Source organism: Pieris napi, chromosome Z (genome assembly GCF_905475465.1).
Source record: "Pieris napi chromosome Z, ilPieNapi1.2, whole genome shotgun sequence".
Lineage (NCBI taxonomy): Eukaryota > Metazoa > Arthropoda > Insecta > Lepidoptera > Pieridae > Pieris > Pieris napi.
The window spans coordinates 11,721,628-11,735,994 of record NC_062259.1 but is presented as its reverse complement, the minus strand read 5'-3'; the positions used below and the strand labels follow the sequence as shown (position 1 = coordinate 11,735,994).

General features: G+C 32.0%; 1 protein-coding gene across 3 annotated transcripts; it reads left to right on the top strand.

The window, feature by feature from the left end:
* The first annotated feature begins 864 nt into the window (after positions 1 to 864).
* LOC125062344 (endoplasmic reticulum mannosyl-oligosaccharide 1,2-alpha-mannosidase) lies at positions 865 to 14,367 on the top strand. 3 transcript variants are annotated; one of them, XM_047668183.1, is made up of 14 exons: positions 865 to 1,190; positions 1,274 to 1,462; positions 1,777 to 1,966; positions 3,721 to 3,840; positions 4,091 to 4,208; positions 5,028 to 5,213; positions 5,568 to 5,716; positions 5,982 to 6,170; positions 6,640 to 6,827; positions 7,848 to 7,956; positions 8,194 to 8,388; positions 8,956 to 9,099; positions 10,401 to 10,546; positions 11,825 to 14,367. In XM_047668183.1, exons 3-14 carry the CDS (start codon positions 1,823 to 1,825, stop codon positions 11,892 to 11,894), a joined length of 1,758 nt encoding a protein of 585 aa, XP_047524139.1. In that variant the 5' UTR covers positions 865 to 1,190; positions 1,274 to 1,462; positions 1,777 to 1,822; the 3' UTR covers positions 11,895 to 14,367. The 3 variants fall into 3 exon arrangements, with proteins under 3 accessions (XP_047524139.1, XP_047524140.1, XP_047524138.1); XM_047668184.1 differs by lacking the exon at positions 1,274 to 1,462 and having other exon boundaries at positions 8,209 to 8,388; XM_047668182.1 differs by lacking the exon at positions 1,274 to 1,462.

Below are 14,367 nucleotides of genomic sequence, written 5' to 3'. Positions count from 1 at the left end.
AATTGTGGTTAAACTCCTTGCTTTCAGGTATTTTTTTTTCTTTATTTCACAGCTCTAAATTCAAATGTAGACAGAATAAAAATGCCTTTAGTGAGTATTATAATGGATATAATATAAATTATTAGTTAAGTTGAGTGATTAAGATTTTCTTGTAATTAAAAATGCCTTTTAAAATATTTGTGTATTCGAAAACGCGGTTTATTTCAAACGGTAATCTTTATTGACCACAGTTGCTGACATTAGTTGCGTACTTCAAACCGAAGACATAGAGAGTATTAAGCCGCATTTATATTTATCTGACGTGTTGTGTTGTGATGCTCTCTGTCGTGATGGCTACTGTTCACATTGATATGACGTGTTATGATGCATTATGACGGTTTTTTGTATCAGTTCCGTCTTGACTCCCAGAGAGTTCACACATTTGCAATGTTTTTTCAAGAATCATCCGATTCAGATTCAGATTGATCTTTATATTCTTTACATTTTGGATTATAAATCACTTTAAATTGTCTAACGTATTCAATTAGTTGCTCTTCGTCTGTTCTGACGCGTAATAACACAACACTGGCGCGTGCACACTAGTCTGATGCGGTATGACGTCTCACGGCACCGCCCCCCGCACCTCACCCTTTCTGACGCGGACCGGGATCGCCTGTGACACGACACATCAGAAGCCGTCATAACACACCGCATTGAATAAATGTGAACGCTTCCATATTAAATGTATGAAACTGATACCGTTCTGATGCATCACAACACAACACGTCAGATAAATGTAAATGCGGCTTTATATCTAATACGGTCTAACTTTAAAAGTAAAACACGATAGACAACTGACAACAAAACAATGACATTTCGGTTTGTTGATTAAATTTTAATCTTTGATAGAGGACGTTGACGTGTTTACGATATCTGCCGGATCTGATTTAACCACAAAGCCTCGAATTTTTGTATAATAGAAATAATAATGGTTTAAAAATAACTGTGAAATTCTCACGTAACGTGGCCTTTTAAAAAATATTTCTGACGTGATTATATGTTACAACATGATTTACTTCTCGGATATAATCAACGTTTAATATTTGATTAAATGTGTCAGAAAAAACAGTTTAAAACTTAAAAACATAATGCGTTTTACTTCAGTGTAACGTGGATATGTATTGTTTTTAACGCAAACGTGGCAGCACACTGTAAGTACTAAGTATCTCACTAATGTACCTATATATCGATCGTTTACTCTATGCTGACCCTTACCTGTCATTGATTTTCCCAGAGTGACCTAGATAAGGTCCTGAGCTATATCCAGGACCTGAATTGATTTAGATGCATCTTGATTGCATGCAAGAACGGAAGTGTAGTGCCTCAAAATTGCTATATTAAAAAATATTTCTTTATTGTTCAGTGTGAAACAACTTGTTGATACTTCAATATTTTACAAACTATAGAAAATTTCAAGCAACAGGTAGCAATGTTTTATTATTTTTCTGACTTTAAAATTTAAGTATTATGCTTTGTTATTGATTGACAATTTAATTGTTTCTAATACTTTATAGGTATAAAGTATTAGAAACATTTATAGGTATAAAGTATTAGAAACAATTCCTACTAGGAACCTTACACCTTATCCTACTAGGGTCCTAACCAATCTTTCAAGAATGGTAGAAAGTTAATTTTAATAACAATTGACAAGCAATCATGGTTTGCAATTTTTAAGAAAAAAGTTCATCTGTTATAATATAATTTTTTGCTTTGTTTAAATTACCTTTTTTGTTTCAGGCCACTTTTATTCATCTTTCTAAAAATAGTATGGAATAAACTCACCATGATATCAACCAAGACAGACACATATATAAACTTCTGTGATGATGACATCACAAACCAACACCGACCTCCACACCGATTTTTTCGTGAGTCACCAGATAGCTCATTGTATATTGAACCCATACCTACAAGAAACTTTTTAAGGGTAAGTGTCAATATTATAAATTAGCAATGATTTGAAAGAATGATATACAATTATTATTATTAAAATAACTTTACATAATATATTGGCAGAGCGAATTCACAAAAGCGACATTGTATTATTGTATAAAATAGAATGAATAAATTGAAGTAAACATAGTCATATTAATTTGTGTATTGAATGATTTTATTAGTTTTCTGGTACATCTTATTTATATAAAATTCTCGTGTGACAATGTTAGTTACCATACTCCTCCGAAACGGCTTGACTGATTTTAATCAAATTTTATATGCATTTTCAGTAGGTCTGAGAATCTGCTACTATCTATTTGTCATACCGATAAGTGATAAGGATTGTCCACCCCTAACATTTTATTTTTATTTTTTGGATGAAATTTTAATTTTGACTTTTTTTTTTATAATGTGCCATTAAAAAATACATACAACCCTAAATTTTCACCCCTCTATCACTAACCCTTATTTTTTATTTGTTAATTAAAATATTATGACTTGAACTCTGAGGTTTATATAGAGAAATAGGTAGGCTAAGTAAAATCACATTAAGGAGAAACGAAGTTCACGGGGGCATGTATTTTGTGTATGAGATTATTTTTGTAAAGTTTAAAACACATTGGTTATAAACTAGAGCCTGTGTGGAAAAAGGCGTGGCAGTTATGCAATGGAAGACAATTCTTATTTGTTATGCCTCATATTATTCATTTACAACATTTTATATGCTATTAATTATTATTATTATTAATTATTTTTATTTTATATTATAATTCAGTTTTAATATGGTTACTATTGAACTGTAATAATTTAACAGTGCAGCAAAATTAAAATACCAAGATGCTTCTCTTTCCACACAGAACTATAATATATGGTATTTAAAAAAAAAGACTAGGGTTTTTGGCACTTCTACCTTCAAAACTGTGTAGTTTACAAACTATAGAAAAGTGGTGCTTATGTGTAAAAGTACCCCAAATGGGCTTGTGATAATTTAGGTTGTGTATATGAAACTGACCAAGAAAGCATCTTATTTGCATGTTGCATGTTAATGTCCTCGGTGACACTCAGTGAAGTAACAAGAAGCAATGTAATGTATCAAATTGCTGAGTGGTTTATAAAAGATGATTGAGTGTTCTTTGTTCTCAATAAAAAATTATCAAGAAATTACATTAACGCAACCAAAGTACTACTACAAAATTATAAAGGTTTTTATTAAACCTGAGAAGTAAGCTGAGATTAATGATCATAAAGTCCTGTCTCAACTATGGATATCCTATCCGGCTTGGCATCTTTATATATATAATTCTTCTGTGAGTGTGTATGTCACTGAACTTCTCTCAAACGACTGGACCGATTTTGATGAAATTTTTTGTGTCTGTTCAAGGGGATCTGGGAATGGTTTAGATTCACAAATCAGCCCGCCAGATGGCGCTGCAGTCGGTACTTTCATACTTTGCTTTACTAATTGCTTGAAATATCATGCAGGACAACGTCTGTCGGGTCCACTAGTAATTATATAAGTATTTTTTTAAAAACATAGCCCATCTATGCCTGGGTTCAACATTTGCAGCGAGCATTCTGTCAATTGCTGACTGACATTTGTGTTAAAGTAATAATGTTCTGTTTAGCTTCTTTTTTTTTTATAAGACTGCATGGAAGAACAATAATAAACACAACAAAAAAAATTTTTTTTCAAGTGTTTGCAAGGACAAAGGAAAATAGAGTTTTTATATATTTTTTTTATTTCAGAAATGGAATCAACTTTCTCGATTGCAAAGGACTTTGGTGTTGGGCTTACTTATACTATTAGCTATATTTTGTTTTGTGTATGCACTGTCATCGCTCATATCTAATGAACAAAATTTTACAGTAAGTCATTAATTCCCTAGTAAATAAAAAAAACAAGAAAAATTGTTTTTAAACTTGCAGTTAATTTTTTGAATTAAAATTTACGAGAATTGGCCATTGGGAATGTAACATTCCATAGACTAACCAAATAAAACGTAAATTATTCTATTGATATAGATAAAAAATATATGTTTTGAATTGTAATGCCACTTGTTGATTTTAGCTTGCCATTATCAAATACACTGCTGTAACGATGTACAAAAATTTTCAGGGAAATGCCATAAATTCGTCATTGCTCTTTAAATTGAAGCAATCTGCGCCATCTGAGAAATTGAAGAAGGAAGTACTGTTATTTGAGACTGATTTTAACCAAAGGCCTATATTCACAGGTATTATAAAATAACTTTAAACAAGTATCTACTAAAATGTGTTCCAGTCAAGTCAAAATAACTTTATAAACACTTATGAACGTCAGAAAAGAAGTTAAATTAATTATAAATTTACATCGTTGAGTACAGGCGAGGGGTTTATGCGTACTTATATAATGTATTTGCTTTGCACCATTTTATTTCATAAAATTATGTAAATATTTTAAATATATTTTAAATTGTATATCAAGATTAGTGTCGAACTATTATGAACTAATAGTACTGTGAGCAACAAAATAGACTAGCTGTACACTGCGGTTTAACTCTTGTTGTAGTGAGATGTATTGTAGAGCAAATAAGCAGGGAAATTTGAATTCGGACTGGTTCGTGGATGTTATATACCAGTGTCCCATACATTAACGTCAATCCGAAGTTGGATGATTATGACGCCATATTTTTACGCGTTAATTATCATTCTTAAATTACACAAATACACAGATTTTGACGAAATTAAACTAAAAATACATTACAATCAAGCTGCGTCATTGTCTAATCTGTGTCCGTTTTGTATCAAGTCACTGACGTATAAAAATGATTATTTTATTAATTTATTTTTTAACACTTCGTTGCATTACAATATAAAAAAAACAGAAATATAAAAGAAACAGAAAAAAAAAACAAACTAAACATAAATAAATGAAAAATAAAAAGTAAAAGTGCACATGAATCACGATAATTTAAGATTATATAATCACCATTACGCTTTTTAAAGCCTTGTTTTATTTTATACAGATAAGAAAGAAAGTGAATAAACAAGAGTGAATCTAATTCTATTTCTAGGACCGTCGAATGCAAAACAATACGCCGTCGTACAAAGCTTCAAACATGCTTGGAAAGGATACAAGGAGCACGCTTGGGGCCATGATAATTTAAAACCTGTGTCAGGCACTTCGTCCGATTGGTTTTCTTTAGGACTAACTATAGTCGATGGTCTTGACACAGCATTTATTATGGGACTTACTGAAGGTAGGCTGACTTGTCTATTGAATTAACATTTTGTTTAAAAAAAAATTGGGGCAGGAGTGTGATGTTTAGTGAGCCTTTGGATACAGTCGGTGACCGGTCGCTTTGTTGGCCTTTAAATTATCCGGGTCTTAAAAAATATATACATAAAAATTATACAAGAGAAACTAAACTATAAAGTAAAAAAAAACTAATAAAAGTTGTCGGACTAAAATATTTTTACAGTATTATTGACCATTTTATAATTCCGAATGATAATGTACACAGAATTAAACGGATATAAACATAATTTAACTCAAATAAAAAATCTATTTACAGTCTATAAACAACTAACCTCTCTTAATTTTTTATTTGCAGAGTTTGAAGAGGGGCGGGAATGGATAAAAAATGAGTTGGAATTCACAAAAAATAAAGATGTTAATTTCTTCGAAGTTACGATACGGGTGTTAGGCGCTCTGTTGACAAACTATCATTTCTCTGGCGATGATATGTTCCTTGAAAAAGCTGTAAGTATTGATGATGACGTAGAAGCATCGCGGGTATTACTCAATTAATAATTAACTCCCATGGTCTAAGCCAAGTTAGCTCTGGTTATTCCTATAAGCTATTGTGAGTGTTCTTTGTTTTTAATATGATTGCTCTCTACTCATCGTTATAATCGCGAGGTTTAATAGTTAAATAGCCAGAGTTAATTCTTCTAATTAAATTCTTCTTTTCTTCTAATTATTAATTATGAGCTATGGTTGTAAGTTATTATTAATAATGTTACAGAAAGATCTTGGCGAGCGTCTTATGGCAGCGTTCTCATCGCCATCTGGCATTCCTTACTCGGACGTGAATCTAGGAGCACGTACGGCCCATGTCCCAGAATGGTCTCACTACAGTTCAACATCTGAGATCAGCACTGTTCAACTGGAATTTCGGGAACTTTCAAGGGCATCTGATAACCCTGCTTTTGAGGTATAACATAATTGGACACCCTGGATTTAACTCATGTATTTTAAGCAAACACTTTGTAGATTTTCTTATATATATGTTACCGTAAAATTGTAAACACCGTTAGATTGTAATCTATCTCGCGAGATTGTAAACTGTCGAAAGATTGTGAACCTCAACGAACTGCTTACAATTTAACGTATTATTATTCGGTAGTTATATGAAATTGTTGGGAAGTAAAATTAATCTGTAATTGACCAAAGAAGTTTGAATGATAACTAAGTTAGTGTAGTACAATCTACCGAATAATAATACGTTAAATTGTAAGCAGTACGCTGAGGTTCACAATCTTTCGACAGTTTATAATCTCGCGAGATAGATTACAATCTAACGGTGTTTACAATTTTACGTTAACATATACACTAAAAGTATGGAAATATTGTTTTTTAACTTGATCTTTTCTGCTTGGACTATAAATATCGGTATATTATAGGACGCAGCAGCGGCAGTGTCCGAGAAACTTCACCAATTGCCGAAGAAACATGGTCTGGTACCAATATTCATCAATCCCAATACGGGTCAATTTCTACCGCACGCAACGATCACGCTCGGCGCACGCGGTGACAGTTATTATGAATACTTGCTCAAACAATGGATACAGACCGGAAAGACAATGAATTAGTGAGTATTTTTTTAGATATTTAAATAAAACATTTATTTTTTCTGGAATATATGTATCAGATAGTAGATCAGTAGATATAGTGTACAAAATAACACCATTCTAGATTTTAAAGATTGTTCTTCGGCTAGGAATCACTGCGATGATGTACTCTAAAACTCGCTAGCAAAATGATTCCGAACGTATATAAATACTAGCCGTTTCGCGCCCGCTTTGCTGGACGAATTAAAATAAATTTTATGTTTCATTATTTTTTTTTTCATATTTTTATTATTCTTCTTTTTAACTTCCCGCTAAGAAAATTGAAATATTTCGAAAATCGAGTTTTTAACAGATGTTGACGTTTAGAGGTTCTAGGAAGCCTCCCCGAATGTTTCCGCGGTGAAGTCCGTATGGATATATTTTCATAAAAGTAAAACAGCAATAAAAAAATGAAGGAACGTTGGAATTCGTCCATGAAAATGGTCTTCGTTTGAGGCTCAATCACGCCTAAACCACTGATCGTATCGACATGAAACTACCACCATTCGATGCGAGTTCCTAGATGGTTTATGGCTATTTATTTATTAAATTCCAACGTTCCTTCATTTTTTTATTGCTGTTTTACTTTTATGAAAATATATCCATACGGACTTCACCGCGGAAACATTCGGGGAGGCTTCCTAGAACCTCTAAACGTCAACATCTGTTAAAAACTCGATTTTCGAAATATTTCAATTTTCTTAGCGGGAAGTTAAAAAGAAGAATAATAAAAATATGAAAAAAAATAAAATAATGAAACATAAAATTTATTTTAATTCGTCCAGCAAAGCGGGCGCGAAACGGCTAGTGATTTTATATGCGATTATTTAGAAATACTTTTTATTCGATTTTAAGGAGCAGTAAGGAAACCGACATGCATTAGATTCGAAAATCAATAGTCAGACACAGGCTGATCACCTACTTGCCTTAGAGAAAACAAATGAACGAACAAATATCTGAAAAAGACATAGGATTGCAGTGTTTTTTTTTTAATTTTACAGTTTGCGAGACGATTACTTGACTGCGATCGAAGGTGTGCGTGAGTTCCTTGCACGTAGGTCTGTGCCAAATAAAAGGCTGTTTATCGGCGAATTAACAACGGGATCCGAGGTAATATTGAAGTCTTTATTAAACTTTTTTCCAGTTCAGTTAGTTAGCCCGTAACTTAATTGCTTAACTTTGTTCAGAGATGAAAATGGTTCTAAAAATTCTTAGCTGTCTTTTCTTACGATCTTAAGTTATGTTATTGGGTAACTAGTCAAATTTATAATAATTTGCAGCTAATTTATGACTTATTATGTATTTTAAAAGGATAGTTTTTAAAAGAAACATCATGATTCAAAATAGACTATGAATACGCAGGCATTTTATCCGAAAATGGACCATTTGACCTGTTTCCTGCCTGGTACATTGGCACTTGGCCATGCTAATGGACTACCGGATTGGCACTTGGAGATGGCAGAAGAACTTATACACACATGTTACTTGACCTACGCAGCTCATCCGACCTTCATGGCACCAGAAATTACGCATTTTAATATTGTGAGTTTTTTTATAGAACTCTCTACCTACCTAATAACAAAAAGAAGCTAAAAATCACTCCAGGAGTTTGTACAAATTAATGTAATTAATTAAGCAATAACTCAGTCCTTTAGTCATGATCGGAAACAATCACGTAGCCAATAGTGGCGTATTAACTTTTAATTTGCATTTATTAAAAGTATAGTCTTTAAATATTTACATACTTAATTTGGAGTGTAATATGTAGAAGATTATCTATAATAACTACTTCTTAGACAATTTTATATTAAGTTAAAGTGATATCAAGAAACGCTGACTTATAGATACCGGTAAACTTCTTGAGCATTAAACAAGGGAGTGGGGGAAACTTTGCGCTTCGCACACATAAACGTCAACTGATTTACCAATCACGCGATTGACACGTCAATCTCCCACCTCTCTCCAATGATGCCTAAAAATCGCTTCTGCGCAGGCAAGGACATTTGTTCAAGATGCTTGCCGGTATCTGTACCAAATATTAAAATTGGCGAGAGTTCCAAACAACAATAAATTTAGTGAAAGAAATAACAATGTGAATTAACTTACCAGGGTAGCAGTAGTACCGAAGATATGTTCACAAAGTTGGCGGATGCACACAGCCTCTTGCGGCCCGAATTTGTCGAGAGCTTGTATGTGATGTACCAATTAACTGGCAACACTACGTACCAGGATTGGGGCTGGCAAGTTTATATGGTATGTTTATTGTTTTATTAACGAAATAACATTGATAATAATCACCATTTTGACAATGTTTTTCTTGTATAAATTCCACTTTCATCATTCTAATTATGAAATTTATAGAGTTTTGAGTTTATTCGTGTTAAACACAACTATCTTCTTTATAATAATTTGTATTTAAGTTCTAACACGCTTCAAAATATAACGTATTTTTACACATAAAATCAGGAACTATATACACAAAATTTATTAGTTGCTACCTAAATCTATTAATATCCCGTTTATATTGTTTACGCACCCCTGGTTTTGCAACCTAGTCTAGTCAAATTTTTTTTTAATCATAACTTCGGCACTAAATTTTGATAATACAAAAACAGCGTGTTTCGTGTCCGCATCCACACATTGCTACATTAAAATTATATTATGCGTTGTCTTTAAGAAACTGCTTTTAGCAGTAAGACCGCCAATTTCCATCCTTTAATAATTTATTTTTCTTCAGTTTTGTTTTGTTAAAAAATGCAAAATTAAATTTGTGACTTAAATTTAATAGATCTCACCTGACATCTGTCAGTTGTCAGCCGTCAGCTCCATAGCGTATATAAAGTGAATAAGCACATCAACATACGTGAATCGAATTCGATATTTTGAAAAAGTTACTTATATGTACTGAATTTTTATTTCTATTATAGGAAGAAAACAAAAATTCATTTAAAAAATATCAAAATGAATATATGAAATATTCCTTCACAAGTGATCATTATAATCGATTCTACTTATCAAATTTAGATTAATATCCTTGGGATATGTTATGTTATTGTATTGTGTTTAAAAATAAATAGGTTTAGACGCATTATTGTAGCATGCAGTTACATTTAGAACAGAAAGGATTATTAGTAAAAGGTGATAAAAATTACTTTCTATTATTATTAAAATAAATATTTAATCGAAATTGATGTATGTCAAATGTGATTTATTAAATTGGGCATAAAGTCCGCGCCACCACTGATTGCCGATAGACGCGGCGCTAGCGAGTAGCGGGGTGTAGGAATATGTTGTTAGTGCTAGGTGCAAGGCTAATGTACCCCAACGTAACATAAATTAATATGAAATTCGCGAAAGTCTCCAAGATTTGCTTCTAATGTCTTACCTTAAAACGAATAAAATAATATTTCACTGTAACGATAAATTTAGTTCCAGGGTTTCCGTTTGCAATGAGTGGTGGCGCGGACTATACTATAGTAATTTTTAATATTGACGTTCAAAGTTTTATAATAATAATTTAAGAGCACAATAAATACGAAAGCTAATTGTTTCAGGGTATTGAAAAGTACGCGCGGGTCCCTCGTGGTTACACATCTCTAACCAACGTGAAGACCGAGAAACCTTCACCCAAAGACATGATGGAGTCGTTCTTCCTATCGGAGACTTTGAAGTACCTCTACCTTCTTTTCAGCGATGATAGGTAAGATTATGACTCGGTTATGAGCGTAGGTTAGAACCCGAGCTGTGCAATGGACTTTTGTGTGTGCGCAATTAACACACGTACAGTGAAGGAAAACATCGTGAGGAATGTAGGTAGGTAGAAAATCGATTATGAAAAGCAGAAGGCTGATTACCTCTTAAAAATAACCACGAAACATATACAGACTTCTGAGGCTAAGGTTGTAGCTCCACTTTTTGTCTGTGGCTTTTCATTGTTCAAACTCTGCCATTGTTCACGGGCTCTAAATAATTTCCGATATATAGTATATTCCTAAATTCATAATGTCACAAAATAGTTGTTTATGCAACTGTCATATAATAGAGGGTATTAAAACATGAGTGTAGTTTCAAAATAAGATCACACGAGTGTTTTAATACCTAATTATATGCAGTTGCATACACTACCTTATTTAATCTCATGGCTGGAAAACATGGAAACCTATGTTTCCAAGTCATACAGTCTTGGTAACATTTGTCGTACGCTTTTATTGATTTTTCTGGCAAAAGGCTATTCGTCAGTTTCGTAGCTGTTTCTAGAATGTCAATTTTCATCGGTATCGTCGGTGTTGCTTGACATTTTTGTTACTAAAGTTTTATCCAACAAAATATTACTCAAATTCGTATGTACGAAATAGCGCCAAAATGGAAAAAGTCTGTTATTGATTGGTCTATTGGCTCGGAACCAGCGCGCTCACCACGGATAATGTGTACTTAAATTGAATTGAAACCTCCTTGGTCGGGACACAATGTACTTTAATAATTAAAAAATTCTTTTAAAGCATTGTTTTGTTAGGAGAAATAATGCTTTAATTTAATTTTTTAATTCTCTTAAAGAAGTATGTAAATAAAATATTAAGTCTGTATTTCATTTCATAATTAGAATATTACTGAATGAGATTATATAAAGAAATTTCATTGGTTTGTTCCTAAATACTCGACCACGTTGTTTTGAAAATATCCATTTAAATATTATTTCCTTCATCAGAGGAAAGGATTCTAGAGAGATCGCGGTTTTAAATTCTGTACACATTTTTTTATGCTTCGTAGACTTTAAAGTAACGTCTAATTGAATTCAAGTGATTAACACCAGAAATAAAGCGTAAAACAAATGTTTCTATAAATTTTAATTTTTAGCCCTCATCACTTGGCTGTGACTTTGATATATAGATGATATTTTGGTTTTAACGTGATCTCATTGAACTCAAATATGGCCGTGGTTATATTACATAGTATATTAATATTGTATACATTGTTTCAGATACATGATCGATCTTAGCAAATATGTATTCAACAGTGAGGCACACCCGCTACCGATACATAATAACTAATTCAATAAAATACAATAAATAGCCCAGTTTCTGGAACGAGCCTTGTATAATTAAAATACGAGTCATAAATGCTACGAGCCGTTATTTAGCGTATTAAATAGTTTTCTAAAAACCCAACCCTAGAAACTACGACACGTATTGAATATGTTTGATTTCAAATCGTTAATAGTAATGCTTTTAGCAAATGAATTTGTACGCACACATTTGCGTTCCATTTCAGTAACTGGGCGTTATACTCTCAAATAAAATCTGTCGACAACTTTTTCAAAACTGTTTACCCCAAATAGCTAATTTAAAGTAGCATGTGTTAAACGTAAGCGCGCTGTCAAAAAATGACAGTTTACAACTTGACGGTTATGGACAAGTTTGAGGTAAGATTAATTTGAGGGATTTAGCACGAGCGATATGGAGGTTTAAAATACAACAATAGATAAATTAAACTTCGCAGTTCGCGCTGTCTGACATTTCATATTATATAGGTACTTAATGAGCTTGATGTCGGGCTGACGGTCTTGATAGGATTTTGGAATTTAGTTAATTTATATTTTTGTATTTATATTACAATTTACAATCCTGATATTAAAGTTTTTTGTACGTAATTTTCATGTTGAAGGACAATTTAGATATAGCTCAAATTAAATGCGAGAATTTTTTTTAATGTATTTTTTATGACGGGAAGAATAATTCTAACTATTGTTAAAATGTGTTTTGGCTTTAGACCTAAAGTGTAGTCATTTTTTATTTATTCTAAACCAAAAATATATCTAGTTAGGTGTATGAATTAATGGAGTTTACTTATTTTATATGAATGTATATGAGACAGGAATTAAATTCTAGTGCTACAAACTAGGGTTTAAAGAAGGAACGTAATTACAGTTTTCCACCAATGTTGACAAGTTTGTGATACTAGAGTGACAGGTTGTAGTATTCTTGGATGACAGTGTATGGCATGGTGTAATGACAGTTTATGACATATGATATACTGTGATGACAGTTTATAGCATAATAGGATAACTTGTGTCATACAATTTGAATCTTATGGCCTCAGGCTGCTATTAACTAGGTAAGTAGTCTATAAACATATATTTAACGTAAATACAATGTAATCAATCTAATTAAAGAATATGTAAAATCTTTCCGACATTTTGAAATGTGTCATATGTGTGTTGTGAGTTAAATGTCAAAACATTGGTTTCTTGGAAAGAGATGGAGCTATATAACCGTCTCTTAGTTAACTTTAATGCTGCAATTAGTTCCTCATACTTGTGCAATTTTCAATCTACTTATGTACTTAGAAAAATTATATTTATTATAATTATAGATAATTTTCTTCACTTGTTGATCTTATCTTAAAGTTTTGCAGTGTGCTCGATATTATACGATATGATTCAGTCCGTACCTTTGTTTGTACCGAAAATTGTAATTAAAAACAAACTATTTTTAAGTCACGTCTGAAACACAAACCATTTAAGCATTTAAAGGGAGCCTACACATAAGTAAAATATATTTTACATTTTTTACAAAAAATAGAAAAAATCACTTTGCAACATTCGTTTTAAGTACAATTGTTATTTTAGAAAATGCAAAATCGTTTTACATTTAGGTAATTTTTTAGTCAATTTTGTAAATAATTACGTTACCAAGGAAATATATTGGAAAATAGAAAGCTTGTCAGAATCAAATGCGAATAACTTTTACGCAAGGTTTATTACTTTAATTATCGTGAGTTAAAACATTTGTTGTTTAAAGTGTATTTTACAATGCAAATTAAAAGTACCGTTGCTTTGACTCATTTAAAAAGTATTTTATTCTGTACCTTTGGAATGTAGGTTTTAGATAATGAACCGATTACATATTTTTTGGGTTACACATTTTTCAGTTTCGTGTTATTTTACAAAAAAAGTTTTATCATGCATCCGATGATACTGGCCACCTTTGTATTAAACAAATGAAAATGATTGCGTTCTTCTCATGAGTTAATTGCCACTCTCACCTTTGAGGTTGTAGGTTCGATCCCTGGCTGTGCATCGTGAGGCAATCCATTGTCTATTAAAAACCATATAATCTCGAAACACGTGATCTAAAGATAAAAAGCGCTGCTATTTTTCTGGTATAAAGTACTATGTAGATACATATATATTATACTTTAAACTTAGTGTAACATTGGACATCATACCTTTCTTCATTATATTCATGTATGGTATTTTTTTGCATTGTAAATTACACATTAAGACGAAAATTCAATGTAATCTTGGTGGTAGATTGCAATAGATTATGTACATATTGAATTGCTCGGTTTCTATATCAAAGATCGGTCGTTGCACGAGGCGTACTCTATATATACACATTGTGAAATTCGTATTGGTATTTTACATAGAAACCGGGTGTCATTTAATGTTTGTTGGGTTATTGTTATAAAAATTATGTTTTTATTGCATTTACTGTATACTTCTTAATAAATGTCTGAAATAAA